Source organism: Entelurus aequoreus, linkage group LG22 (assembly GCF_033978785.1).
Source record: "Entelurus aequoreus isolate RoL-2023_Sb linkage group LG22, RoL_Eaeq_v1.1, whole genome shotgun sequence".
Classification (NCBI taxonomy): domain Eukaryota; kingdom Metazoa; phylum Chordata; class Actinopteri; order Syngnathiformes; family Syngnathidae; genus Entelurus; species Entelurus aequoreus.
The window spans coordinates 36,340,014-36,366,794 of NC_084752.1; the positions used below are offsets into that span (position 1 = coordinate 36,340,014).

The following is a 26,781-nucleotide window of genomic DNA, read 5'->3' on the forward strand; positions in this document are numbered from 1 at the left end:
GCTACTGTTAGCCACTATTAGCTACTATTAGCCACTATTAGCTACTGTTAGCCACTATTAGCTACTGTTAGCCACTATTAGCCACTATTAGCTTCTATTAGCTACTGTTAGCCACTATTAGCTACTGTTAGCCACTATTAGCCACTGTTAGCCACTATTAGCTACTATTAGCTACTGTTAGCCACTATTAGCTACTATTAGCCACTATTAGCTACTGTTAGCCACTACTAGCTACTGTTAGCCACTATTAGCCACTGTTAGCCACTATTAGCTACTGTTAGCCACTATTAGCTACTATTAGCCACTATTAGCTACTATTAGCTACTGTTAGCCACTATTAGCTACTGTTAGCCATTGTTAGCCACTATTAGCCACTGTTAGCCACTATTAGCTACTATTGGCTACTATTAGCTACTAATAGCCACTGTTAGCTACTATTAGCTACTATTAGCTACTGTTAGCCACTATTAGCCACTGTTAGCTACTGTTAGCCACTGTTAGCCACTATTAGCCACTATTAGCTACTGTTATCTACTATTAGCTACTATTAGCTACTGTTAGCTACTATTACTATGATGCATACATCGGATAACTGTTTCAGATGTCTATGTTTTTGTATCTGTCCCTATTTCAAACAAACCTCTCTCTATATATTTATATATATTAGCTACTATTAGCCACTATTAGCTACTATTTCCTTGCCCGTATGTGGGCTCTGTACCGAGGATGTTGTTGTGGCTTGTACAGCCCTTTGAGACACTTGTGATTTAGGGTTATATAAATAAACATTGATTGATTGATTGATATTAGCTACTGTTAGCCACTATTAGCCACTATTAGCTACTGTTAGCCACTATTAGCCACTGTTAGCCACTATTAGCTACTATTAGCCACTGTTAGCTACTATTAGCCACTATTAGCTACTGTTAGCTACTGTTAGCCACTATTAGCTACTATTAGCTACTATTAGCCACTATTAGCTACTATTAGCTACTGTTAGCCACTGTTAGCTACTATTAGCCACTATTAGCTACTGTTAGCCACTATTAGCCACTATTAGCCACTGTGAGCCACTATTAGCTACTTTTAGCTACTGTTAGCCACTATTAGCCACTATTAGCTTCAATTAGCTACTATTAGCTACTGTTAGCCACTATTAGCCACTATTAGCTACTGTTAGCCACTATTAGCCACTGTTAGCCACTATTAGCTACTATTAGCTACTGTTAGCCACTATTAGCTACCATTAGCCACTATTAGCTACTATTAGCAACTGTTAGCCACTATTAGCCACTATTAGCTACTGTTAGCCACTGTTAGCCACTATTAGCCACTGTTAGCCACTATTAGCTACTGTTAGCCACTATTAGCTACTATTAGCCACTAGGGGCGGCGTGGCGAAGTTGGTAGAGTGGCCGTGCCAGCAATCGGAGAGTTGCTGGTTACTGGGGTTCAATCCCCACCTTCTACCATCCTAGTCGCATTCGTTGTGTCCTTGGGCAAGACACTTCACCCTTTGCCTCTGATGGCTGCTGGTTAGCGCCTTGCATGGCAGCTCCCGCCCTCAGTGTGTGAACGTGGAAATAGTGTCAAAGCGCTTTGAGTACCTTGAAGGTAGAAAAGCGCTATACAAGTATAACCCATTTATCATTTAATTTATCATTTATTAGCCACTATTAGCTACTGTTAGCCACTATTAGCCACTGTTAGCTACTATTACTATGATGCATACATCGGATAACTGTTTCAGATGTCTATGTTTTTGTATCTGTCCCTATTTCAAATAAACCTCTATATATATATATATATATTAGCTACTATTAGCCACTATTAGCTACTATTAACTACTATTAGCCACTATTAGCTACTATTAGCCACTATTAGCTACTATTAGCCACTATTAGCTACTATTAGCCACTATTAGCTACTATTAGCTACTATTAGCTACTGTTAGCCACTATTAGCTACTGTTAGCCACTGTTAGCCAGTATTAGCCACTGTTAGCAACTATTAGCTACTATTAGCTACTGTTAGCTACTATTAGCTACTATTAGCTACTGTTAGCTACTATTAGCCACTATTAGCTACTATTAGCTACTGTTAGCCACTATTAGCTACTATTAGCTACTGTTAGCCACTATTAGCTACTATTAGCTACTGTTAGCCACTGTTAGCTACTGTTAGCTAGTATTAGCTACTGTTAGCTACTATTAGCTACTATTAGCTACTGTTAGCTACTATTACTATGATGCATACATCGGATAACTGTTTCAGATGTCTATGTTTTTGTATCTGTCCCTATTTCAAATAAACCTCTATATATATATATATTAGCTACTATTAGCCACTATTAGCTACTATTAGCTACTATTAGCCACTATTAGCTACTATTAGCCACTATTAGCTACTATTAGCCACTATTAGCTACTATTAGCCACTATTAGCTACTGTTAGCCACTATTAGCTACTGTTAGCCACTGTTAGCCAGTATTAGCCACTGTTAGCAACTATTAGCTACTATTAGCTACTGTTAGCTACTATTAGCTACTATTAGCTACTGTTAGCTACTATTAGCCACTATTAGCTACTATTAGCTACTGTTAGCCACTATTAGCTACTATTTGCTACTATTAGCCACTATTAGCTACTATTAGCTACTGTTAGCCACTGTTAGCTACTATTAGCTACTGTTAGCTACTATTAGCTACTGTTAGCTACTTATAGCTACTGTTAGCTACTATTAGCCACTATTAGCTACTGTTAGCCACTATTAGCTACTGTTAGCCACTGTTAGCCAGTATTAGCCACCGTTAGCTACTATTAGCTACTATTAGCTACTGTTAGCTACTATTAGCTACTATTAGCCACTATTAGCTACTGTTAGCCACTGATAGCTACTGTTAGCCACTGTTAGCTACTATTAGCCACTATTAGCTACTGTTAGCCACTGTTAGCTACTGTTAGTTACTATTAGCCACTATTAGCTACTGTTAGCCACTATTAGCCACTGTTAGCTACTATTAGCTACTGTTAGCCACTATTAGCTACTGTTAGCCACTATTAGCTACTGTTAGCCACTGTTAGCCAGTATTAGCCACTGTTAGCTACTATTAGCTACTATTAGCTACTGTTAGCTACTATTAGCTACTATTAGCCACTATTAGCTACTGTTAGCCACTGATAGCTACTGTTAGCCACTGTTAGCTACTATTAGCCACTATTAGCTACTGTTAGCCACTGTTAGCTACTGTTAGTTACTATTAGCCACTATTAGCTACTGTTAGCCACTATTAGCCACTGTTAGCTACTATTAGCTACTGTTAGCCACTATTAGCTACTGTTAGCCACTGTTAGCCACTATTAGCTACTGTTAACCACTATTAGCTACTGTTAGCTACTATTAGCCACTATTAGCCACTATTAATAATAATAATAATAATACCTGGGATTTATATAGCGCTTTTCTAAGTACCCAAGGTCGCTTTACATGTAGAACCCATCATTCATTCACACCTGGTGGTGGTAAGCTACTTTCATAGCCACAGCTGCCCTGGAGTAGACTGACGGAAGCGTGGCTGCAATTTGCGCCAACGGCCCCTCCGACCACCACCTATCATTCATCATTCAATTCACCGGTGTGAGTGGCACCGGGGGCAAGGGTGAAGTGTCCCGCCCAAGGACACAACGGAAGCAATTTTTGGATGGTAAGAAGCGGGGAGCGAACCTGCAACCCTCAGGTTTCTGGCACAGTTGCTCTACCCACTACGCCATGCCGCCCCATAAATTATTAAACTATTAGCTACTGTTAGCCACTATTAGCTACTGTTAGCTACTATTAGCTACTGTTAGCCACTATTAGCTACTGTTAGCTACTGTTAGCCACTTTTAGCCACCATTAGCTATTGTTAGCCACTATTAGCCACTTTTAGCCACTTTTAACTACTGTTAGCTACTGTTAGCCACTATTAGCTACTGTTAGCTACTATTAGCCACTATTAGCTACAAGCTACTGTTAGTTACTGTTAGCCACTATTAGCTACTGTTAGCTACTGTTGATTGATTGAAACTTTTTTTATTTGTGGATTGCACAGTACAGTACATATTCGAGCGCCTGGTGGCCGAGCCTGTCCCCATGGGGCCCGGCCGGGCACAGCCCGAAGAGGCAACGTGGGTCCCCCCTCCAATGGGCTCACCACTCATGGGAGGGGCCATAGAGGTCGGGTGCGTTGTGAGCTGGGCGGAAGCCGAAGGCAGGGCACTTGGCGGTCCGATCCTCGGCTACATAAGTGGAATGTCACTTCGCTGGAGGGGGAGGAGCCTGAGCTAGTGCGCGAGGTAGAGAAGTTCCGGCTGGATATAGTCGGACTCACTTCGACGCACAGCAAAGGCTCTGGAACCAGTTCTCTCGAGAGGGGCTGGACTCTCTTCCACAATGCCGTTGCACGCAGTGAGGGGCGACGGGCTGGGTAGCAATTCTTGTTGCCCCCCGGCTCAAAGCCTGCACGTTGGAGTGCAACCCGGTGGACGAAAGGGTAGCTTCCCTCCGCCTTCGGATGGGGGGACGGGTCCTGACTGTTGTTTGTGCTTATGCACCAAACGGCAGAGTACCCACCCTTTTTGGATACACTCGAGGGAGTATTGGAAAGTGCTCCCCCGGGTGATTTCCTTCTCCTAATGGGGGACTTCAACGCTCATGTTGGCAGCGACAGTGAAACCTGGAGAGGCGGGATTGGGAAGAATGGCCACCCGGAACTGAACCCGAGTGGTGTTTTGTCATTGGACTTTTGTGCTCGTCACAGATTGTCCATAACAAACATCATGTTCAAACATAAGAGTGTCCATATGTGCACCAAGACACCCTAGGCCGGAGTTCCATGATCGACTTTGTTGGTGTGTCATCGGATTTGCGGCCTCATGTTTTGGACACTCGAATGAAGAGAGGGGCGGAGCTGTCTACCGATCACCACCTGGTGGTGAGTTGGCTGCAATGGTGGGGGAGGATGCCGGACAGACCTGGCAGGCCCAAACGCATTGTGAGGGTCTGCTGGGAACGTCTAGCAGAGTCTCCTGTCAGAGAGAGTTTTAATTCCCACCTACGGAAGAACTTTGAACATGTCACGAGGGAGGTGCTGGACATTGAGTCCGAGTGGACCATGTTCCGCACCTCTATTGTTGAGGCGGCTGATTGGAGCTGTGGCCGCAAGGTAGTTGGTGCCTGTCGTGACGGTAATCCTAGAACCCGTCAAGCTGAAGAAGGAGTCCTATCAGGTTCTTTTGCCTCATAGGACTCCGGAGGCAGCGGACAGGTACCGACAGGCCAAGCGATGTGTGGCTTCAGCGGTCGCGGAGGCAAAAACTCGGACATGGGAGGAGTTCGGGGAGACCATGGAAAACGACTTCCGGACGGCTTCAAAGCGATTCTGGACCACCATCCGCCGCCTCAGAAAGGGGAAGCAGTGCACTGTCAACAGCGTGTATGGTGAGGATGGTGTTCTGCTGACCTCGACTGCGGATGTTGTGGATCGGTGGAGGGAATACTTCGAAGACCTCCTCAATCCCACCAACACATCTTCCAATGAGGAAGCAGTGCCTGGGGCATCTGTGGTGGGCTCTCCTATTTCTGGGGCTGAGGTTGCTGAGGTAGTTAAAAAGCTCCTTGGTGGCAAGGCCCCGGGGGTGGATGAGAACCGCCCGGAGTTTCTTAATGCTCGGGATGCTGTGGGGCTGTCTTGTTTGACAAGACTCTGCAGCATTTCGTGGACATCGGGGGCGGTACCTCTGGATTGGCAGTCCGGGGTGGTAGTTCCTCTCTTTAAAAAGGGGAACCGGAGGGTGTTTTCCAATTATCGGGGGATCACACTCCTCAGCCTTCCCGGTAAGGTCTATTCAGGTGTACTGGAGAGGAGGCTACGCCGGATAGTCGAACCTCGGATTCAGGAGGAACAGTGTGGTTTTCGTCCTGGTCGTGGAACTGTGGACCAGCTCTATACTCTCTGCAGGATCCTTGAGGGTGCATGGGAGTTGGCCCAACCAGTCTACATGTGCTTTGTGGACTTGGAGAAGGCATTCGACCGTGTCCCTCGGGAAGTCGTGTGGGGAGTGCTCAGAGAGTATGGGGTATCGGACTGTCTGATTGTGGCGGTCCGCTCCCTGTATGATCAGTGTCAGAGCTTGGTCCGCATTGCCGGCAGTAAGTCGGACACGTTTTTAATGAGGGTTGGACTCCACCAAGGCTGCCCTTTGTCACCCATTATGTTAATTAATTTTATGGACAGAATTTCTAGGCGCAGTCAGGGCGTTGAGGGTATCTGGTTTGGTGGCTGCAGGATTAGGTCTCTGCTTTTTGCAGATGATGTGGTCCTGATGGCTTCATCTGGTCAGGATCATCAGCTCTCACTGGATCGGTTCGCAGCCAAGTGTGAAGCGACTGGGATGAGAATCAGCACCTCCAAGTCTGAGTCCACGGTTCTCGCCCGGAAAAGGGTGGAGTGCCATCCCCAGGTTGGGGAGGAGATCCTGCCCCAAGTGCAGGAGTTCAAGTACCTGGGAGTCTTGTTCACGAGAGAGGGAAGAGTGGATCGTGAGATTGACAGGCGGATCGGTGCGGCGTCTTCAGTAATGCGGACGCTGTATCGATCCGTTGTGGTGAAGAAGGAGCTGAGCCTGAAGGCAAAGCTCTCAATTTACCGGTCGATCTAAGTTCCCATCCTCACTTATGGTCATGAGCTTTGGGTTATGACCGAAAGGACACGATCACGGGTACAAGCGGCCAAAATGAGTTTCCTCCGCCGGGTGGCGGGGCTCTCCCTTAGAGATAGGGTGAGAAGCTGTGCCATCCGAGAGAAGCTGAAAGTAAAGCCGCTGCTCCTCCACATGGAGAGGAGCCAGATGAGGTGGTTCGGGCATCTGGTCAGGATGCCACCCGGACGCCTCCCTTGGGAGGTGTTTAGGGCACGTCCGACTGGTAGGAGGCCACGGGGAAGACCCAGGACACGTTGAAGAGACTATGTCTCCTGGCTGGCCTGGGAACGCCACGAGATCCCCCGGGAGGAGCTGGACGAAGTGGCTGGGGAGAGGGAAGTCTGGGCTTCCCTGCTTAGGCTGCTGCCCCCGCGACCCGACCTCGGATAAGTGGAAGAAAATGGATGGATGGATGGCATTTAAAATGTTATGCAATATATATATATATATATATATATATATATATATATATATATATATATATATATATATATATATATATATATATAAAATACAAATAAAAGACATATACAAAAATACATCTCTAAAATGAAAATAAAAGAGACATTTATAAATATTAAATTAATTTATAACTATATTTAAAAAATAATAAATACATGTATAAATATAATATAAATAAAAAAGATATTAAAAAATAAATAAATGAACCAATATAAAATTTTAATAAAAAACATACAATTAAAATGTTATGCAATATACATTTAGAAAATAAACATTACAAAAATATATATGAAAAAAATTCTAAAATAAAAATAATAAAATACATTTATAAATATTAAATTAATAAAAAAATACATTTTAAAAATTACAAATAAATATAAAATAAAATAAAAAGATATAAAAAGATAAATAAATGTACCAATATAAAATAAAATTAAAAAATACATTTAAAATGTTTAAGATATTCCAAAAATACATGTATAAATATATAAAAATGTAAATATGCTGCACCAGCTAGCTAATAAAAAGGGAGGGCTAAATGTTCTTATAGTGTTGTTTTATGTCATGCGGAGGCAGACTAATGTCACAAAGACGAGGAAGGTTGGAAGTGTTTATTGTCGAAGACAAATGTGTGACTTTTATTATTACTTTGCTAAGAAAACATTTTAGTTGATCAACGACAAGAGAAAATAAACCATGACTCTCCTCGGCGTCAGTTTGTGTTTGCTGCTGCGTTTCTTCCCTTTCCCAGCATGCCTCTGGTCAGACCATGTGACCTCAGTTGAAGGCCTCCTTGTTGATCCACATCAGCGTCCGCGTCTCGTTGGGCTTGCACTCGTACTCGATGTTGCTGAACTTGTTGCCGAACTGACAGTGCTCCCTCTTGTAGTAGTTGTAGTACTTGGCCTGCCACACCGTCTCAAACGTGCCCGCCTTCTGGAACTGATACACAACACTCAACTGCAGAGGGGCACAGGCTGACAAATCAAAGGATGGGGGCCATTTTCATAGTTTTTACCTTTGAAACTAGTAGATTTATTTTCAATGAACCAGAAAATGCATTTTCTATGGGAATTGCAAGTGAACGCTAAAGAGCCTAAGCCGAACGCTAAATGCTAACAGTTAGCACGTTGGCCAGATAGCGTCTGCTAACAAAAATATGAGCTAAACAAACTAGCATGCCAACAGTACTGTGCTAACATGTTAACAATAGCATGTTTACAGTGAGCTAAAAATGTAGCATGTTACTGTTAGCATGCTAAAATGCTAACTGTAACACACGTCAAGTTCCAAAATATATTACCCTGAAATGTGTACATGAAAAGTAATGTTAGCATGCAACAAGTACCAAAATATGACATAAGCGTATACCCTACAAAATTAGCTAAAAATAAAAAAAGCTATGCTAACATGTTAACAGTAGCATGCTTACAGTTGATTTTGAGGTGTATACCTGTTAAATTAGCTAAAAAATAAATAAAATGCTAACTGTAACACACGTCAAGTTCCAAAATATATTACCTTAAAATATGTACCTGAAAAGTGTTTAAAAGGGTAGCCTGCTAATGTTAGCATGCAACAAGTACCAAAATATGACATAAGCGTATACCCTACAAAATTAGGTAAAAATAAAAAAGCTAGCATACTAACAGTGCTATGCTAACATGTTAACAGTAGCATGTTAAATTAGCTAAAAAAAATTAAAATGCTAATGTAACAGACGTCAAGTTCCAAAATATATTACCTTGAAATGTGTACCTGAAAAGTGTTTAAAAGGGTAGCCTGCTAATGTTAGCATGCAATAAGTACCAAAATATGACTTCAGTGTATACCCTACAAAATGTGCTAAAAAATATTCTAACAGGTATCCTTTTTCAAGTAACAAAAATTGGATGCTGAGGTGTATGCCTGCAAAATTAGCTAAACAAAACCCTAGCGCGCTAATATTAGCATGTTAAAATGCTAACTGTAACGTGTGTTGAATACCAGAACAAACTAGCCTGAAGGGTGTACCTGAAAAGTGTTTAAAAGGCTAGGTTGCTAATGTTAGCATGCAACAAGTACCAAAATATGACAAAGGCTTATACCCTACAAAATTTGCAAAAAAATAAAAAAGCTAGCAAAATAACAGGTATCCAAAATATTTGATGCTGAGGTGTAAACCTGCAAAATTAGCTAAAAAAAATTAAAATAAAATTGCTAATTGTAACACACGTCAAGTTCCAAAATATATTACCCTGAAATGTGTACCTGAAAATAGTTTTAAAAGGGTAGCATGCTAATGTTAGCATGCAACAAGTACCAAAATATGACTCAGGCTTGTACACAACAAAATTAGTTAAAAGTAAAAAAGCTAGCTTACTAGCAGATATCATTTGTCAAGTAACAAAATATTTGATGCTGAGGTGTATACCTGTAAAATTAGCTAAAAAAACAAAAACAAAACCTAAGCATGCCAATTTTAGCATGTTAAAATGCTAACTGTAACATGTGTCGAGTTCTAAAATATATCACTTTGAGGTGTGTACCTGAACAAATTGTTTAAAAGGCTAGCCTAAAAAAAAGCTAGCATACTAACAGGTATCATTTGTCAAGTAACAAAATATTTGACGCTGAAGCGCATACCAGCAAAATTGGCTAAAACGCAATCTAGCATGCTAATGTTAGAATGTTAAAATGCTAACTGTAACATGCGTTAAGTACCAAAATATATTACTCTAAGATGTGTGTCTGAATTTTTTTTAAAAGGCTTCAGCCTGCTAATGTTAGCTTACAACAAGTACCTAAATACAACTAAGGTATGTACCTGTAAAATTAGCTTAAAAAATACATTAAAAAAGCTAGTTTAGTAACAATAGAATGCTAACAAGTATCATTCGTCAAATAACTAAATATTTGACTTTTCGGTGTATCCCGGCAAAATTAGCTAAAAAATGTAACATGCTAATGTTAGCATGCTAAAATGCTAAGTCTACGATGCATCAAGCTCCAACATGTGTAAATGCTAGCCTGCCAATGTTAGCATGCAACAAGTACCTAAATATGTTTAAGGTGCATAGCTACAAAATGAGCTAAAAAGCTAGCACACTAACAGGTTTCATTTGTCAAGTAACAACATATTTGACGCTGAGGTGTATATTTGCAGAATTAGCACAAAAAAAAAATCAATCTAGCATGTCAATGTTACCATGTTGAAATGCTAACAGTAACGTGCTTGCCTCAAATTCCAAAATATATTACTTTGAGGTGTGTGCCTGGAAAGAAATGTTTTGAAAGGCTCTAGCGTGCTAATGTTAGCATGCAATAAGTAGCAAAACACAAGTAAGGTACAAAATTAGCTTTAAAAAAAGCTAGCATGCTAACGTTAGCATGCTAACAGGTATGATCGGTCAAGTAACCCAATATCAGACGCTGAGGTGTAAACCTGCAGAGTTAGCTAAAAAGCTAGCATGCTACAGTAATATCAGGATGCTAACCATAGTAGAAAGTGAGCAAAAGTGTTTACCTCCACGCTGACTTGGACGGGCTGCCGGTCTCCACTCTTGGTGTGGGGGACGCCCTCCGTGTCGTACTTGCCCTGGTAGACCACCTGGTCCTGGTCTCGGGACTCTTCTTCCAGAGGGAACACGATGCCGCCTATGTTCATGTTGCTGCAACAAGCACAGTCATCGCTCAATTACAACTACTAACTATCTATCTATCAACTAACTAATGAATAACTAACTAATTAACTAACTAACAAGTAACTAACGGACAAGTAACTAACCAACAACAAACTAACTGGTAATTAACTAACAAGCAACTGACTTGGTAAATAACAATTAACTAAATACCAACCAACTAATTAGTAATGAACTAACTAAATAACAATCAACTAACCAACAACTAACTAACTGGCAATTAACTAACAATTACCAATAAACTAACCAATTAACAACCAACTGATTTGGTAACTAACAATTAACTAAATACTAACTAACTAATAACTAACTACAAGTCGACTAACCAACGACTAATTCACTGGCAATTAACTAACACATAACTAATAAACTAACAAATTAACAACCAAATTACTTGGTAATAACAATTAAATAAATACTAACTAATTAACAACAAACAACAATGAATTAACTGGCAACTAAAATTAACTAACTACTCATTAACTAACAATGAACTTACAATTCACTAAACAACTAACAGCTAAGTTACTAATTGAGTAACCATTAACTATGAACTAAATAACAATTAACTAAAAATGTAATAACTACTAACTACCCTACTAATTAATTAACAACTAACAAACTTACCAACTAACAAACAATTAACTAACTAACAAACAATCAACTAATAACTAACTTTATAACTAACAATTAACTAATGTCCAACTAGCTAACTAACTAGCAAACAATTAACTAACAACCAATGACTGACAAACTACCTAGGTATGTACTTGACTAACTAACAAACGAACACACCAGCTAACTAACATCCTAACAACCAACTAACTGGCATTTAGCTAACAAACTAGCAACTAACCATGGACTAACTACACATTAAGAACTAACTAACTAGTTAATTAACCAACCAACAGTTAACTAACTAAAAGAACAGTTTCTTGACTCAGGCTATGTGATGACTAACTCATGCTCACTTCATCATCCACTGCACAATTATTGATGATAAACTTGATTCTACTAGTTGTCTTAATATTGTTTGTTTACATGGACACGAGGTGACTAATTACACTAATTAATACACCTGTTGTTGTCGCTCACATAAAGCTATTCAGTATGTTGTACACGAGGTGACTAATTAATAAAGAGCTACAACTTCTTACACTAACTAACTAGCACTGCGCCTGTTCAGCGGGCCCTCGTTGTGCGCATGCGCAGACGCTCGGAGTGCACGGCTATGCTGTTGCTAACACGGAGCTACGCCAGCTGCTCCGACGCTGTGTGTGACGTCATCGCGCCAGCACGACAAGTCGGCGTGCGATTTAATTTATTCATGAGGTCACGTGACGCCGCAGGCCCAATGACGGGTTCTAATGTGCCTTCTTTTTGTTAGTGAACACATTAGGTGACTATGAGTGAACACATTACGTGAATATGAGTGAACACATTAGGTGAATATTAGTGAACACATTACGTGAATATGAGTGAACACATTAGGTGAATATTAGTGAATACATTACATGAATATTAGTGAACACATGAGGTGAATATTAAGGAACACATTAGGTGAATATTAGTGAATACATTAGGTGAATATGAGTGAACACATGAGGTGAATATGAGTGAATACATTACGTGGCCTCCACGGTTCCGGGCTTGACGACCACCTGGATCTTGTACTTGGACCCCGTCAGCAGCTTGATGGTTCTGGTCTGGCCGAAGCGGGTCCCGTCCACCTTAAAGAAGACGGGCCCCTCGTTGGGCTGGATCCTGAGTGAGATGGAGATGTTGACGATGGGCGGCACGTCGTCCATTTTGACGCCTCTCGGGGGGAGGGGGTGGGCAACTCTCTCGTGGAGGCTGAGCGATGCTGGGGAGGACCACTGTCAAGCACGCGTAGATCAACTGTGCTACTTCCGGTCACAGTCTTCACAATAACAGCTCACCATTTGAAGAATACATAATAGTGTGAAGAATATTCATGCCTGGAAAAAGGTTTAATCGGTGGTGCTACTTCCGGCTGCACACTTCACAATAAGAGCGCAATAATGCTACTTCCAACCACAGTCTTCACAATAAGAGCTCAGCATTTGAAGAATACATAATAGTGTGAAGAATATTCATATCTGGAAAAATGTTTAATCGGTGGTGCTACTTCCGGCTGCACACTTCACAATAAGAGCGCAATAATGCTACTTCCAACCACAGTCTTCACAATAAGAGCTCAGCATTTAAAGAATACATAATAGTGTGAAGAATATTCATATCTGGAAAAATGTTTAATCGGTGGTGCTACTTCCGGCTGCACACTTCACAATAAGAGCGCAATAATGCTACTTCCAACCAGTCTTCACAATAAGAGCTCAGCATTTAAAGAATACATAATAGTGTGAAGAATATTCATATCTGGAAAAATGTTTAATCGGTGGTGCTACTTCCGGCTGCACACTTCACAATAAGAGCGCAATAATGCTACTTCCAACCACAGTCTTCACAATAAGAGCTCAGCATTTGAAGAATACATAATAGTGTGAAGAATATTCATAGTTGGAAAACGGTTTAATCGGTTGTGCTACTTCCGGCTGCACACTTCACAATAAGAGCGCAATAATGCTACTTCCAACCACAGTCTTCACAATAAGAGCTCAGCATTTGAAGCAAAAATAATAGTGTGAAGAATATTCATATCTGAAAAAGGTTTAATCGGTGGTGCTACTTCCGGCTGCACACTTCACAATAAGAGCGCAATAATGCTACTTCCAACCACAGTCTTCACAATAAGAGCTCAGCATTTAAAGAATACATAATAGTGTGAAGAATATTCATATCTGGAAAAATGTTTAATCGGTGGTGCTACTTCCGGCTGCACACTTCACAATAAGAGCGCAATAATGCTACTTCCAACCACAGTCTTCACAATAAGAGCTCAGCATTTAAAGAATACATAATAGTGTGAAGAATATTCATATCTGGAAAACGGTTTAATCGGTTGTGCTACTTCCGGCTGCACACTTCACAATAAGAGCGCAATAATGCTACTTCCAACCACAGTCTTCACAATAAGAGCTCAGCGTTTAAAGCAAAAATAATAGTGTGAAGAATATTCATATCTGAAAAAGGTTTAATCGGTGGTGCTACTTCCGGCTGCACACTTCACAATAAGAGCGCAATAATGCTACTTCCAACCACAGTCTTCACAATAAGAGCTCAGCATTTAAAGAATACATAATAGTGTGAAGAATATTCATATCTGGAAAAATGTTTAATCTGTGGTGCTACTTCCGGCTGCACACTTCACAATAAGAGCGCAATAATGCTACTTCCAACCACAGTCTTCACAATAAGAGCTCAGCATTTAAAGAATACATAATAGTGTGAAGAATATTCATATCTGGAAAACGGTTTAATCGGTTGTGCTACTTCCGGCTGCACACTTCACAATAAGAGCGCAATAATGCTACTTCCAACCACAGTCTTCACAATAAGAGCTCAGCGTTTAAAGCAAAAATAATAGTGTGAAGAATATTCATATCTGAAAAAGGTTTAATCGGTGGTGCTACTTCCGGCTGCACACTTCACAATAAGAGCGCAATAATGCTACTTCCAACCACAGTCTTCACAATAAGAGCTCAGCATTTGAAGAATACATAATAGTGTGAAGAATATTCACATCTGGAAAAATGTTTAATCGGTGGTGCTACTTCCGGCTGCACACTTCACAATAAGAGCGCAATAATGCTACTTCCAACCACAGTCTTCACAATAAGAGCTCAGCATTTAAAGAATACATAATAGTGTGAAGAATATTCATATCTGGAAAAATGTTTAATCGGTGGTGCTACTTCCGGCTGCACACTTCACAATAAGAGCGCAATAATGCTACTTCCAACCACAGTCTTCACAATAAGAGCTCAGCATTTGAAGAATACATAATAGTGTGAAGAATATTCATAGCTGGAAAACGGTTTAATCGGTTGTGCTACTTCCGGCTGCACACTTCACAATAAGAGCGCAATAATGCTACTTCCAACCACAGTCTTCACAATAAGAGCTCAGCATTTGAAGCAAAAATAATAGTGTGAAGAATATTCATATCTGAAAAAGGTTTAATCGGTGGTGCTACTTCCGGCTGCACACTTCACAATAAGAGCGCAATAATGCTACTTCCAACCACAGTCTTCACAATAAGAGCTCAGCATTTAAAGAATACATAATAGTGTGAAGAATATTCATATCTGGAAAAATGTTTAATCGGTGGTCCTACTTCCGGCTGCACACTTCACAATAAGAGCGCAATAATGCTACTTCCAACCACAGTCTTCACAATAAGAGCTCAGCATTTGAAGAATACATAATAGTGTGAAGAATATTCATAGCTGGAAAACGGTTTAATCGGTTGTGCTACTTCCGGCTGCACACTTCACAATAAGAGCGCAATAATGCTACTTCCAACCACAGTCTTCACAATAAGAGCTCAGCATTAAAAGAATACATAATAGTGTGAAGAATATTCATATCTGGAAAAATGTTTAATCGGTGGTGCTACTTCCGGCTGCACACTTCACAATAAGAGCGCAATAATGCTACTTCCAACCACAGTCTTCACAATAAGAGCTCAGCATTTGAAGAATACATAATAGTGTGAAGAATATTCATAGCTGGAAAACGGTTTAATCGGTTGTGCTACTTCCGGCTGCACACTTCACAATAAGAGCGCAATAATGCTACTTCCAACCACAGTCTTCACAATAAGAGCTCAGCATTTAAAGAATACATAATAGTGTGAAGAATATTCATATCTGGAAAAATGTTTAATCGGTGGTGCTACTTCCGGCTGCACACTTCACAATAAGAGCGCAATAATGCTACTTCCAACCACAGTCTTCACAATAAGAGCTCAGCACTTAAAGAATACATAATAGTGTGAAGAATATTCATACCTGGAAAAATGTTTAATCGGTGGTGCTACTTCCGGCTGCACACTTCACAATAAGAGCGCAATAATGCTACTTCCAACCACAGTCTTCACAATAAGAGCTCAGCATTTAAAGAATACATAATAGTGTGAAGAATATTCATATCTGGAAAAAAATTTAATCGGTGGTGCTACTTCCGGCTGAACACTTCACAATAAGAGCGCAATAATGTTACTTCCAACCACAGTCTTCACAATAAGAGCTCAGCACTTAAAGAATACATAATAGTGTGAAGAATATTCATACCTGGAAAAATGTTTAATCGGTGGTGCTACTTCCGGCTGCACACTTCACAATAAGAGCGCAATAATGCTACTTCCAACCACAGTCTTCACAATAAGAGCTCAGCATTTGAAGAATACATAATAGTGTGAAGAATATTCATAGCTGGAAAACGGTTTAATCGGTTGTGCTACTTCCGGCTGCACACTTCACAATAAGAGCGCAATAATGCTACTTCCAACCACAGTCTTCACAATAAGAGCTCAGCATTTGAAGCAAAAACAATAGTGTGAAGAATATTCATATCTGAAAAAGGTTTACTCGGTGGTGCTACTTCCGGCTGCACACTTCACAATAAGAGCTCAGTAGTGCTACTTCCTGTCGCAGTCTTCAAAATAAGAGATCATCATTTGAAACATGAAGTACACGTGAAGTTACATTATAGTGTAAAGTACATTTATGTCTGAAAAAGGTTTAATAAATGATGCTACTTCCGGCTGCAGTCTTCACAATATGAGCTCAGCATTTGAAGAATACATAATAGTGTGAAGAATATTCACAGCTGGAAAACGGTTTAATCGGTTGTGCTACTTCCGGCTGCACACTTCACAATAAGAGCGCAATAATGCTACTTCCAACCACAGTCTTCACAATAAGAGCTCAGCATTTGAAGCAAAAACAATAGTGTGAAGAATATTCATATCTGAAAAAGGTTTACTCGGTGGTGCTACTTCCGGCTGCACACTTCACAATAAGAGCTCAGTAGTGCTACTTCCTGTCGCAGTCTTCAAAATAAGAGATCATCATTTGAAACATGAAGTACACGTGAAGTTACATTATAGTGTAAAGTACATTTATGTCTGAAAAAGGTTTAATAAATGGTGCTACTTCCGGCTGCAGTCTTCACAATATGAGCTCAGCATTTGAGGAATATATAATAGTGTGAAGTAGATTTATATCTGAAAAAGGTTCAATCGGTAGTGCTACTTCCGGCTGCAGTCTTCACAATAAGAGCTCAGTAGTGCTACTTCCAGCTGCAAACTTCACAAAAAAAGAGATCAGCATTTAAAGCATAAATAATAGCGTGAAGTATATATCTGAAAATGGTTCAATCAGTGGTGTTATATCCGGCTACAGACTTCACAATAAGAGCTCAGAAGTGCTACTTCCGGCTGCAAACTTCACAATAAGAGCTCAGTAGTGCTACTTCCGGCCACAGACCTTCACAATAAAAAGATCAGCATTCGAAACATACATAATAGTGTGAAGTATATTTATATCTGAAACATGTTTAATCAGTGGTGCTACTTCTGGCTGCAGACTTCACAATAAGAGCTCAGTAGTGCTACTTCCGGCCACAGTCTTCACAATAAGAGCTCAGCATTTAAAGCATAAATAATAGCGTGAAGTATATTTATATCTGAAAATGGTTTAATCGGTGGTGCTACATCCGTCTGCCGCTATTCCCGGCGGCAGACTTCACAATAAGAGCGCAATAAGGCTACTTTTGGCTGCAGTCTTCACAATACTAGGTCAGCATTTGAAGAATACATAATAGCGTGAAGTATATATAAATCTGAAAAAGGTTTAGTCAGCGGTGCTACTTCCGGCTGCAGTCTTCACAATAAGAGCTCAGCATTTGAAACACACATAGTAGTGTGAAGTATATTTAAATCTGTAAAAGGTTTAATCAGTAGTGCTACTTCCGGCTGCAGACTTCACAATAAGAGCTCAGTAGTGCTACTTCCGGCTGCAGACTTCACAATATGAGCTCAGCATTTGAAGCATACAAAATAGTTTGAAGTACATTTATATCTGAAAAAGGTTCAATCACTACTTCCGGCTGCAGACTTCACAATAAGAGCTCAGTAGTGCTACTTGAAATATACATAATAGTGTGAAGTATATTTATATCTGAAACATGTTTAATCAGTGGTGCTACTTCTGGCTGCAGACTTCACAATAAGAGCTCAGTAGTGCTACTTCTGGCTGCAGACTTCACAATAAAAGCTCAGTACTTGGACATACATGAGCTTGACACGCATTTTTATCAGAAAGAGGTTGGATGAGTGTTATGATGTCAAAGAAACAGCTGGTGATTTATTGCATCACTTGGCATTCACAGACTACAGCCAATGACATGCAACATGAAACAGTTCCATGACATCCATTGGTGATAAATCAACATGTTACTGTGATTCTTACAAATATTATGTATCACTGTTTTGAGGGTAAAATAACATTAATTCTCTTACCTTCTTGAGAAAAAAAGTGTAAAAAAAAAAAAGCATATATAAATGTGTGTATGTACAAACGTGAATAAAAAGGTATAAATTAGATAAGGATGTCATCGGTCCAGTTCGGCCTCCAAGATCTCCCCCCAGGTCTCGGCGTCCAGCGGGACCATCTTGCTGTGTCTGAGCTCGTCAGCTGACGTGACGTTGCTATAGCGACCGCTCAGCCAGTCTCTCTTCAGACAGCCGAGCGTGTAGTTCCGCACTAGCGCCACCTGGTGGTGCACACCGGACGTTTAACATGTTTCAGGAGGTGTTTCTGAGACAAACATCAGTCGCACGGCGGGGACATTTAAGCACCAACATTTGCTTCACCCAAAGAAGAAAAATAAATCCATTTGAATAATTGATGCGTTCATTGAAGGGGAACTACACTTTTGTTTTTTTATGTTGCCTGTTATTCACAATCCTCATGTAAGACAAGAACACGTGTTTTTCTTTTTTTTATGAATTCTAACTCGTAAAATATGGCAAGTAGAAGGTGGCTAACAAGGCAGCTAATGGATTACACTATTGCGCCCTCTAAAAAACATCCAAAAGGTGGCAACAATACTCCATTGACATGTTGTGATCTGAATATAAACAAATACTAGCAATATTATTATTATAGGCGCTAACACAGAGGAACTACTTTTAGCGGCGCATTTTTCACTCACTAGCTTATGCTGCTATATTGACATAAGGACTGTTTTCACTGCTGGACTCTAGAAAGAGGTTCCGCAGCCTCCGTAGCAGAACCCCCAGGTTCTGTAACAGCTTCTTCCCTCAGGCCATAAGACTCTTGAACGCATCATAATAATCCCCTCAATTCCCCCCTAAAATGGATTAACTCGCTGGAATATAAAGACAATATAACATACATCCATAAACGTGGATGCATATACAAAAGTGCAATATATTTATCTGTACAGTAATCTAGTTATTTATATCTGCACCTTATTGCTCTTTTATCCTGCACTACCATGAGCTAATGCAACAAAATGTTGTTCTTATCTGTACTGTAAAGTTCAAATTTGAATGACAATAAAAAGGAAGTCTAAGTTTAAGTCTAATATTGAGCTGCTGCATGGCCTCTGAGTTGGTGAAAGTTAATTCTAGATGATAAATCATGTCTCTCACCTGGATAGTAGAAGGTTGTGGACATAAACCCACAAGTTGGTCAACTTTGACACCCAACTTAGACCCGGAGATGGCAAGAAAGACACAAAAAAATGCTAATTTTTTTTAAGACTTTGTGAGGATTATGATGAATTGTTGATGTAAAGGGGAATATATAAACATGCCATCAGTCTTTATCCCAGTGAGAGCAGACATTGTACAGTAAGTGATTGTTTTATTATAGTTTGTATAGCTGGTTTAGCACTTAGCAATACTGCTACATGATGCTTAGTGTTTGACTAAAGATGGATCTGTTTAGCACACAGCTTCTAAAACTTGTAGATCGTCCTCCTTATATTCAGGCTCAAAATAATAAGGTTCTGGATCATCATTTGTCACAAAGTAGTCGTTGTTGTCTCTCATCAAGTCTGCCATGATTAGTAGGCTTGTTGTTGTTGAAGGGAAAGTGAATGTTGTGATGTGTCCGGGAAAACCGGGAATTCTGGGTTATTTGGGAAATAAAATAAAAAAGTTTTCGGGGAGCTCCCGATTCCCGGTCGAGCCAAACGATTTGACACTTGAACGGTTCCGATCAGATGAAAACTGTGGGATGTGGAGCGCGCCACACTTTGGCGGTGGAATAATAATAATATTAGTAATAATAATAATATTAATAATAAAAATAATGAATAGATTATTTTTCTTGTGTATAATCTTTTATGTGTGAATGCTTGGTCATTCACACAATAATAATAATTAGATAGTCATATTAATAAGGATAATAACAAATAGATAATTTTTTTTACTGTAGAATCCTTTATGTGTTAAAGCTTGGACATTCACAAAATAATCATAATTTTATATTATTATTGTCATTAATATTATTATTATTATTAATAATAACAATATAATAAATATATTATTTATAGTGTAGAATATTTTATGTGTGAACGCTTGGCCATTCACACAATAATCATAATATAATATTATTATTATATCACTATTATTATTATTAATAACAATAATAATAAATAGATTATTTTTTATGTAAAATATTTTATGTGTGAAAGCTTGGACATTCACACAATAATAATATAATATTATTATTATTATCATTAATATTATTAGTATTACTACTAATAATACAAATAATAATAAATAGATTATTTTTTGTGTAGAATCTTGTATGTCTGAAAGCTTGGACATTCACACAAGAATAATCATATAATATTAATAATAATAATAATATTACATATAAATAGATTTTTTTTTAGTTGGAATCGTTTATGTGAGAATGCTTGGATATTGACACAATAATAATAACAACAATAATACATATAAATAGATGATTTTTTTTAGTTGGAATCGTTTATGTGAGAATGCTTGGACATTGACACAATAATAATATAATAATAATAATAACAATAATACATATACACTACCGTTCAAAAGTTTGGGGTCACATTGAAATGTCCTTATTTTTGAAGGAAAAGCACTGTACTTTTCAATGAAGATAACTTTAAACTAGTCTTAACTTTAAAGAAATACACTCTATACATTGCTAATGTGGTAAATGACTATTCTAGCTGCAAATGTCTGGTTTTTGGTGCAATATCTACATAGGTGTATAGAGGCCCATTTCCAGCAACTATCACTCCAGTGTTCTAATGGTACAATGTGTTTGCTCATTGGCTCAGAAGGCTAATTGATGATTAGAAAACCCTTGTGCAATCATGTTCACACATCTGAAAACAGTTTAGCTCGTTACAGAAGCTACAAAACTGACCTTCCTTTGAGCAGTTTGAGTTTCTGGAGCATCACATTTGTGGGGTTAATTAAACGCTCAAAATGGCCAGAAAAAGAGAACTTTCATCTGAAACTCGACAGTCTATTCTTGTTCTTAGAAATGAAGGCTATTCCACAAAATTGTTTGGGTGACCCCAAACTTTTGAACGGTAGTGTATATAGATGATTTTTTTAGTTGGAATCTTTTATGTGAGAATACTTGGACATTCACACAATAATGAATGTTACTACATTACAGCGTGTATATAAAAAAACTTGTTGGATGTTTTTTAGAGCAGTTTATAGGCGCAATAGAGCAATTTTCATTTGCCTCATTGTTAGCTGACTTTTGCTAGTGTTTATTTACGATTTAGGATGCATAAAAACCAAGATGTGTGTTCCTGTGTAACATAAGGCTGGTGAATGATATGCAAAATGGCCAAAAAGTGCAGTTCGCAGCTCAGTCTTCTCCAACTCGACTGTCTGCAAGCACGAATGTATCGCCCCCTGCTGGAGCGGAGGGTGACCCACCTTCCAGGGGAGTCCGTCCCTGCGGTCGCTGTCCACCTCCCTGTGACAGACGGCTCTCAGCAGGAGACATTGTCTCCTCCACAGCTGCTGGCTGTCCTGGATGATGTGGTGCCACAGCCTGCAGGTGCTGGAGGCGCTGCACAGGCTCTCTGCGTCCAGCTCCTCAAAGATCTTCACGCTCATCTCCGTGGGCAGACGTTCAGCAAAGTTGTGAGAGCACAGGCTGCAGGCTGCTCCTTCACACAGCAAGAAGACGGACGAGGTCCTTGTGGGCTCCAGCTGCATGCTGGCTGCAATCATAGACATTTTATAAGTAGACGCAGCATTGGCTGCAGTGACGCGAGAAACTGGGCCGCCATCTTGAAGTGGTGACGAGGAGCCGGCGAGCAGCCTAAACTGACAGTTGACAGGTAGAAAACAAAGATACTAAACTGACAGTTGACAGGTAGAAAACAAAGATGCTAAAGTGACAGTTGACAGGTAGAAAACAAAGATGCTAAAGTGACAGTTGACAGGTAGAAAACAAAGATGCTAAACTGACAGTTGACAGGTAGAAAACAAAGACGGTGTTCAGCGTTTTCCTGCTCAAATGAGCGGACTGTTGAAAATAGGAATCGGGGGATTACTTTTCACAAGTAAGATTTAACATTAACGTACTATTGGTTGTATTTTGTGAAAAGAATATTAGCACAGAGTTGAGAAGGAGCAAAGATCTTCAATAGTTACATTTAAAAATGTCATACTTGAAAAACATAAAGTTGAAATAAATGATGAAGATAAAGACTGTAAAAGCCAACAGGGGTAAAAGTTAGGACCACAGTCCAGATAGTGTAGTGGGGGTAATATATGTTAGCTCACTAGACAATCAAATGGACAGTGGCTAAACAGTATTATACAAGTCTAAATTTAGTCTAGCTTTCCAACCCAATTTTTATGTAGGACATACACATGTGTCATATTGTTTCTTCAACTTAAAAATAGCTGACTGTTTTTTCTCCCTTCTCTGGGATTATATTCCCAGTTTTGATCTGGGATGTCTGGTCACTTATAGCATATCAGAATATTCTATTACTGTTAAGCAAACTATGAATAATAAAACATGTGTCCTTTATCATGGCTACACGTATGACAAAAAAGCGTGTGAAAATCAGTGGTATTCAGTGAGGTAAAATGAATTAAATGCGCTGACAGTTCATCGCTCCTGCCAAATGAATTGCACTGAGTGGAGCGGCTCACCACTCCAAGATGGCGGCCCCGCGTCTCGTCAGCGCCAGTAGGCAGTAGCGCTCCATGCTGCGTACCCTTATGTCTATGGCTGCAATGGTCTGTCACGTGACCACACCGGAAATAGCGGATATTATTGTTGTCCAGTAAGCGTTCCAACTTCAAACAATGTCTACCAATGTGTTCGTATTATTGCACCTGTTTGCCTTCAAACAACCACGAAAACGTAGAAAAAGCCAAAACTTAAAAAAAAATGTTATCTCGACATTTTGAATCTCCAAGTCACGTTTAACAACACGGGACTCTGCTAGCTTGCGTGCTAACGAGCTAGCAGCGTGTGTAACGTCTACATTTTCATAGCAAACATGAGTTGTTACTTCATTAACGAAAGCATGTATTCGCTAAGAAATACTGAGAAACGAGAATGTAGGTTTTTACCCACCCTAACCGCCGTCTGACAGCTGATTGTTTAAAATGTCCGATGGCTTCTGTTTACATTCGTGACGTCACCGGCTGTCACCGCCATGCGCATGCGTACCAAGAGAACGCTTCTGCGCTGACACGCCCATCCCACGACGCCTTCTTTTGTGTTGAAAACTACTTTATTGTGAAATATATTTATATCTGAAAAAGGTTTAATCGGTGGTGCTACTTCCAGTTGCACACTTCACAATAAGAACTCAATAATGATATTAGCGTGAAGTATATTTATATCTGAAAATGGTTTAATCAGTGGAGCTACTTCCGGCTGCAGATTTCACAATAACAACTCACCATTTGAAGCATACATAATAGTGTGAAGTATATTTATATCTGAAAATGGTTTAATCGGTTGTGCTACTTCCGGCTGCACACTTCACAATAAGTGTGCAGTAATGCTACTTCTGGCCGCAGTCTTCACAATAAGAGCTTAGCATTTGAGGAACACATAATAGCGTGAAGTATATCTATATCTGAAAAAGGTTTAATCGGTAGTGCTACTTCCGGCTGCACACTTCACAATAAGAGCGCAATAATGCTACTTCTAGTCGCAGTCTTCACAATATGAGCTCAGCATTTGAAGAATACATATTAGCGTCAAGTATACTTATGTCTGAAAAAGGTTTAATCGGTGGTGCTACTTCCGGCTGCACACTTCACAAAAAAGCACTATAATGCTACTTCTGGTCGCAGTCTTCACAATAAGAGCTCAGGATTTGAGGAATACATAATAGCGTGAAGTATATTTATATCTGAAAATGGTTTAATCAGTGTTGCTACTTCCGGCTGCAGATTTCACAATAACAACTCACCATTTGAAGCAAATATAATAGTGTGAAGTATATTTATATCTGAAAAAGGTTTAATCTGTGGTGTAACTTCCGGCTGCACACTACCACACTACACAATAAGAGCGCAATATGCTACTTCTGGCCGCAGTCTTCACAATAAGAGCTCAGCATTTGAGGAATACATAATAGCGTGAAGTATATTTATATCTGAAAATGGTTTAATCAGTGGTGCTACTTCCGGCTGCAGATTTCACAATAACAACTCACCATTTGAAGCAAATATGATAGTGTGAAGCAGAGGTGGGACCAAGTCATTGCTCTGCAAGTCACAAGTAAGTCTCAAGTCTTTGCCCTCAAGTCTCGAGTCAAGTCCCGAGTCAAGACAGGCAAGTCCCGAGTCAAGTCCAAAGTCAAGACTAGAAAGTCTCAAGTCAAGTCCCAAGTCCTGCATTTTGAGTTTTGAGTCCTTTCAAGTCCTTTTAACCACAGACTAATATTTTTACACAGATTGTGTATGCTTTTAAAACGCTGTATTTATTTATTAAAACAAGTGCATTTGAAACTGCAGGAAAAAAAATGGTGCTGACATTGCAATTCATAATAGCACTATTAACCAGTCATTTTAATAGTTTAAACAATTTTAAACATTTAACTCATTCCTTTACAGAATAAACACATTTGCAAAAACAAACATTAACATACTATTGGTTGTATTTTATGAAAATAACATTACCACAAAGTTGAGAAGGAGCAAAGATCTTCAATATTTGTATGTGAGAATCACAAAGAAATCTTCTGGGGGAGGATGACGCCCCTACAGGGGTTTGGTTTACAAACTTTCAGCCCCACCTAAAACAAAATTCACCAGCCGCCACTGATTATGATGCATTCTCATTTTAGGCAAAGTATAAGACAATACTTTCTTAACAGTATAATTGTAACCAGGAATAAGTCTTCAAGTAACAATATTCAAATACTAACATTGTTGGGTAAGACAGCATTTGGTTTTATTCTGAATCCAGTGAAACAGATTGGTGGTTTTAGCTGATATAAAGACTTTCAGGTGTTTATATATGTTTAAGTATTTGGCAGACGCTTTTATCCAAAGCGACATACATAAAAAATAGATATAAAACAATCACTGTAAACATTATCATTTAAGGGAAGAATGTAATACAAAATATCAATACAAAGTGTCAAGACAGAATAAACTCTCTGCTGCTGCAGCAACAGAGTTACAGTCTATAGGTCCCTAAAATATATAGATATCTAATGTATTCATACATTGTTTATGTAGGATATACGCATGTATATATAATCTAATCATATTGTTTCTTCAATTTAAAAATAGCTGACCGTTTTTTTCCCCCTTCTCTGGGATTATATTCCCAGTTTTGATCTCGGACGTCTGGTCATTTATAGCGTATAAGAATATTATATTACTGTTAAGCAAACTATGAATAATGAAAACGCCAAAACATGTGTCCGTTATCATAGCTACACGTATGACAAAAAAAACGCGTGAAAATCAGTGGTATTCAGTGAGGTAAGATGAATTAAATTTGCTGACAGTTCATTGCTCCTGCCAAATGAATTGCACTGAGTGGAGCGGATCACCACTCCAAGATGGCGGCTCCGCGTCTCGTCTGCGCCAGTAGGCAGTAGCGCTCCATTCTGCGTCTACTTATAAGATGTCTATGGTTATAACGTTAGCAGTGAGTTTACAGCCTCACTGATTTAACTACACAGCAAATAAAAGTCATGTTACTTAGCCAATAAACGTTATCTTACATTCAAAACTTACCCTTCTTTGTGCAACTTCAAATGTCGAACGAAGTTGGAAGTTGTTGCGTCTCCGTCTGTAATATTCGAACTGCGTGATTTGCATACGGCTATTCGTTTTTTGTTGACCTAGTCGTAGTTTTTATACCCGAACGAAACCAACTTTGGCATAATTGTTTCTCACTGCCGCATTGTTTGACAACTCATGTTCGGTGGTTGTCCTGCAATTTGATTGGATGAGAGCTGTGTGATGAAAACAACGTAGATTTAATTTGATTGGCTGTTGTACTGAGAGCACACACGCTGACACGCAGCACACACGCTTATAGACACAGACGTACAAAATGAAAGATACGGAGCGCTCCCAAATAACTTTTTAAGGTTTGGGTTTTGGGGAAAGTAGCAAGTCATGTCAAGTCAAAAGCCTCAAGTCCAAGTGAAGTCACAAGTCATTGATGTTAAAGTCTAAGTCGAGTTGCAAGTCTCTTTACATTTTGTCAAGTCGAGTCTAAAGTCATCAAATTCATGACTCGAGTCTGACTCGAGTCCAAGTCATGTGACTCGAGTCCACACCTCTGGTGTGAAGTATATTTATATCTGAAAAAGGTTTAATCGGTGGTGTAACTTCCGGCTGCACACTACACAATAAGAGCGCAATAATGCTACTTCTGGCCACAGTCTTCACAATAAGAGCTCAGCATTTGAAGAATACATAATAGCG

The 26,781-nt window shown here is 39.5% G+C and overlaps 2 protein-coding genes across 6 annotated transcripts; both read right to left on the reverse strand.

The window, feature by feature from the left end:
• Positions 1-7,805: 7,805 nt before the first annotated feature.
• On the reverse strand, positions 7,806-12,840 carry cnrip1a (cannabinoid receptor interacting protein 1a). Its single transcript, XM_062032666.1, has 3 exons — positions 12,513-12,840; positions 10,709-10,853; positions 7,806-8,145 (listed from the first exon to the last, which is right to left on the reverse strand). Exons 1-3 carry the CDS (start codon positions 12,689-12,691, stop codon positions 7,981-7,983), a joined length of 489 nt encoding a protein of 162 aa, XP_061888650.1. The 5' UTR covers positions 12,692-12,840; the 3' UTR covers positions 7,806-7,980.
• A 5,182-nt stretch (positions 12,841-18,022) lies between these two features.
• LOC133639393 (F-box only protein 48) lies at positions 18,023-26,249 on the reverse strand. Of its 5 annotated transcripts, none has more exons than XM_062032668.1 (3): positions 26,083-26,249; positions 21,784-22,073; positions 18,023-18,584 (listed from the first exon to the last, which is right to left on the reverse strand). In XM_062032668.1, exons 2-3 carry the CDS (start codon positions 22,066-22,068, stop codon positions 18,423-18,425), a joined length of 447 nt encoding a protein of 148 aa, XP_061888652.1. In that variant the 5' UTR covers positions 22,069-22,073; positions 26,083-26,249; the 3' UTR covers positions 18,023-18,422. The 5 variants fall into 5 exon arrangements, with proteins under 5 accessions (XP_061888652.1, XP_061888654.1, XP_061888655.1 ...); XM_062032670.1 differs by lacking the exon at positions 26,083-26,249 and adding an exon at positions 23,085-23,443; XM_062032671.1 differs by lacking the exon at positions 26,083-26,249 and adding an exon at positions 23,020-23,443.
• Positions 26,250-26,781: the final 532 nt, after the last annotated feature.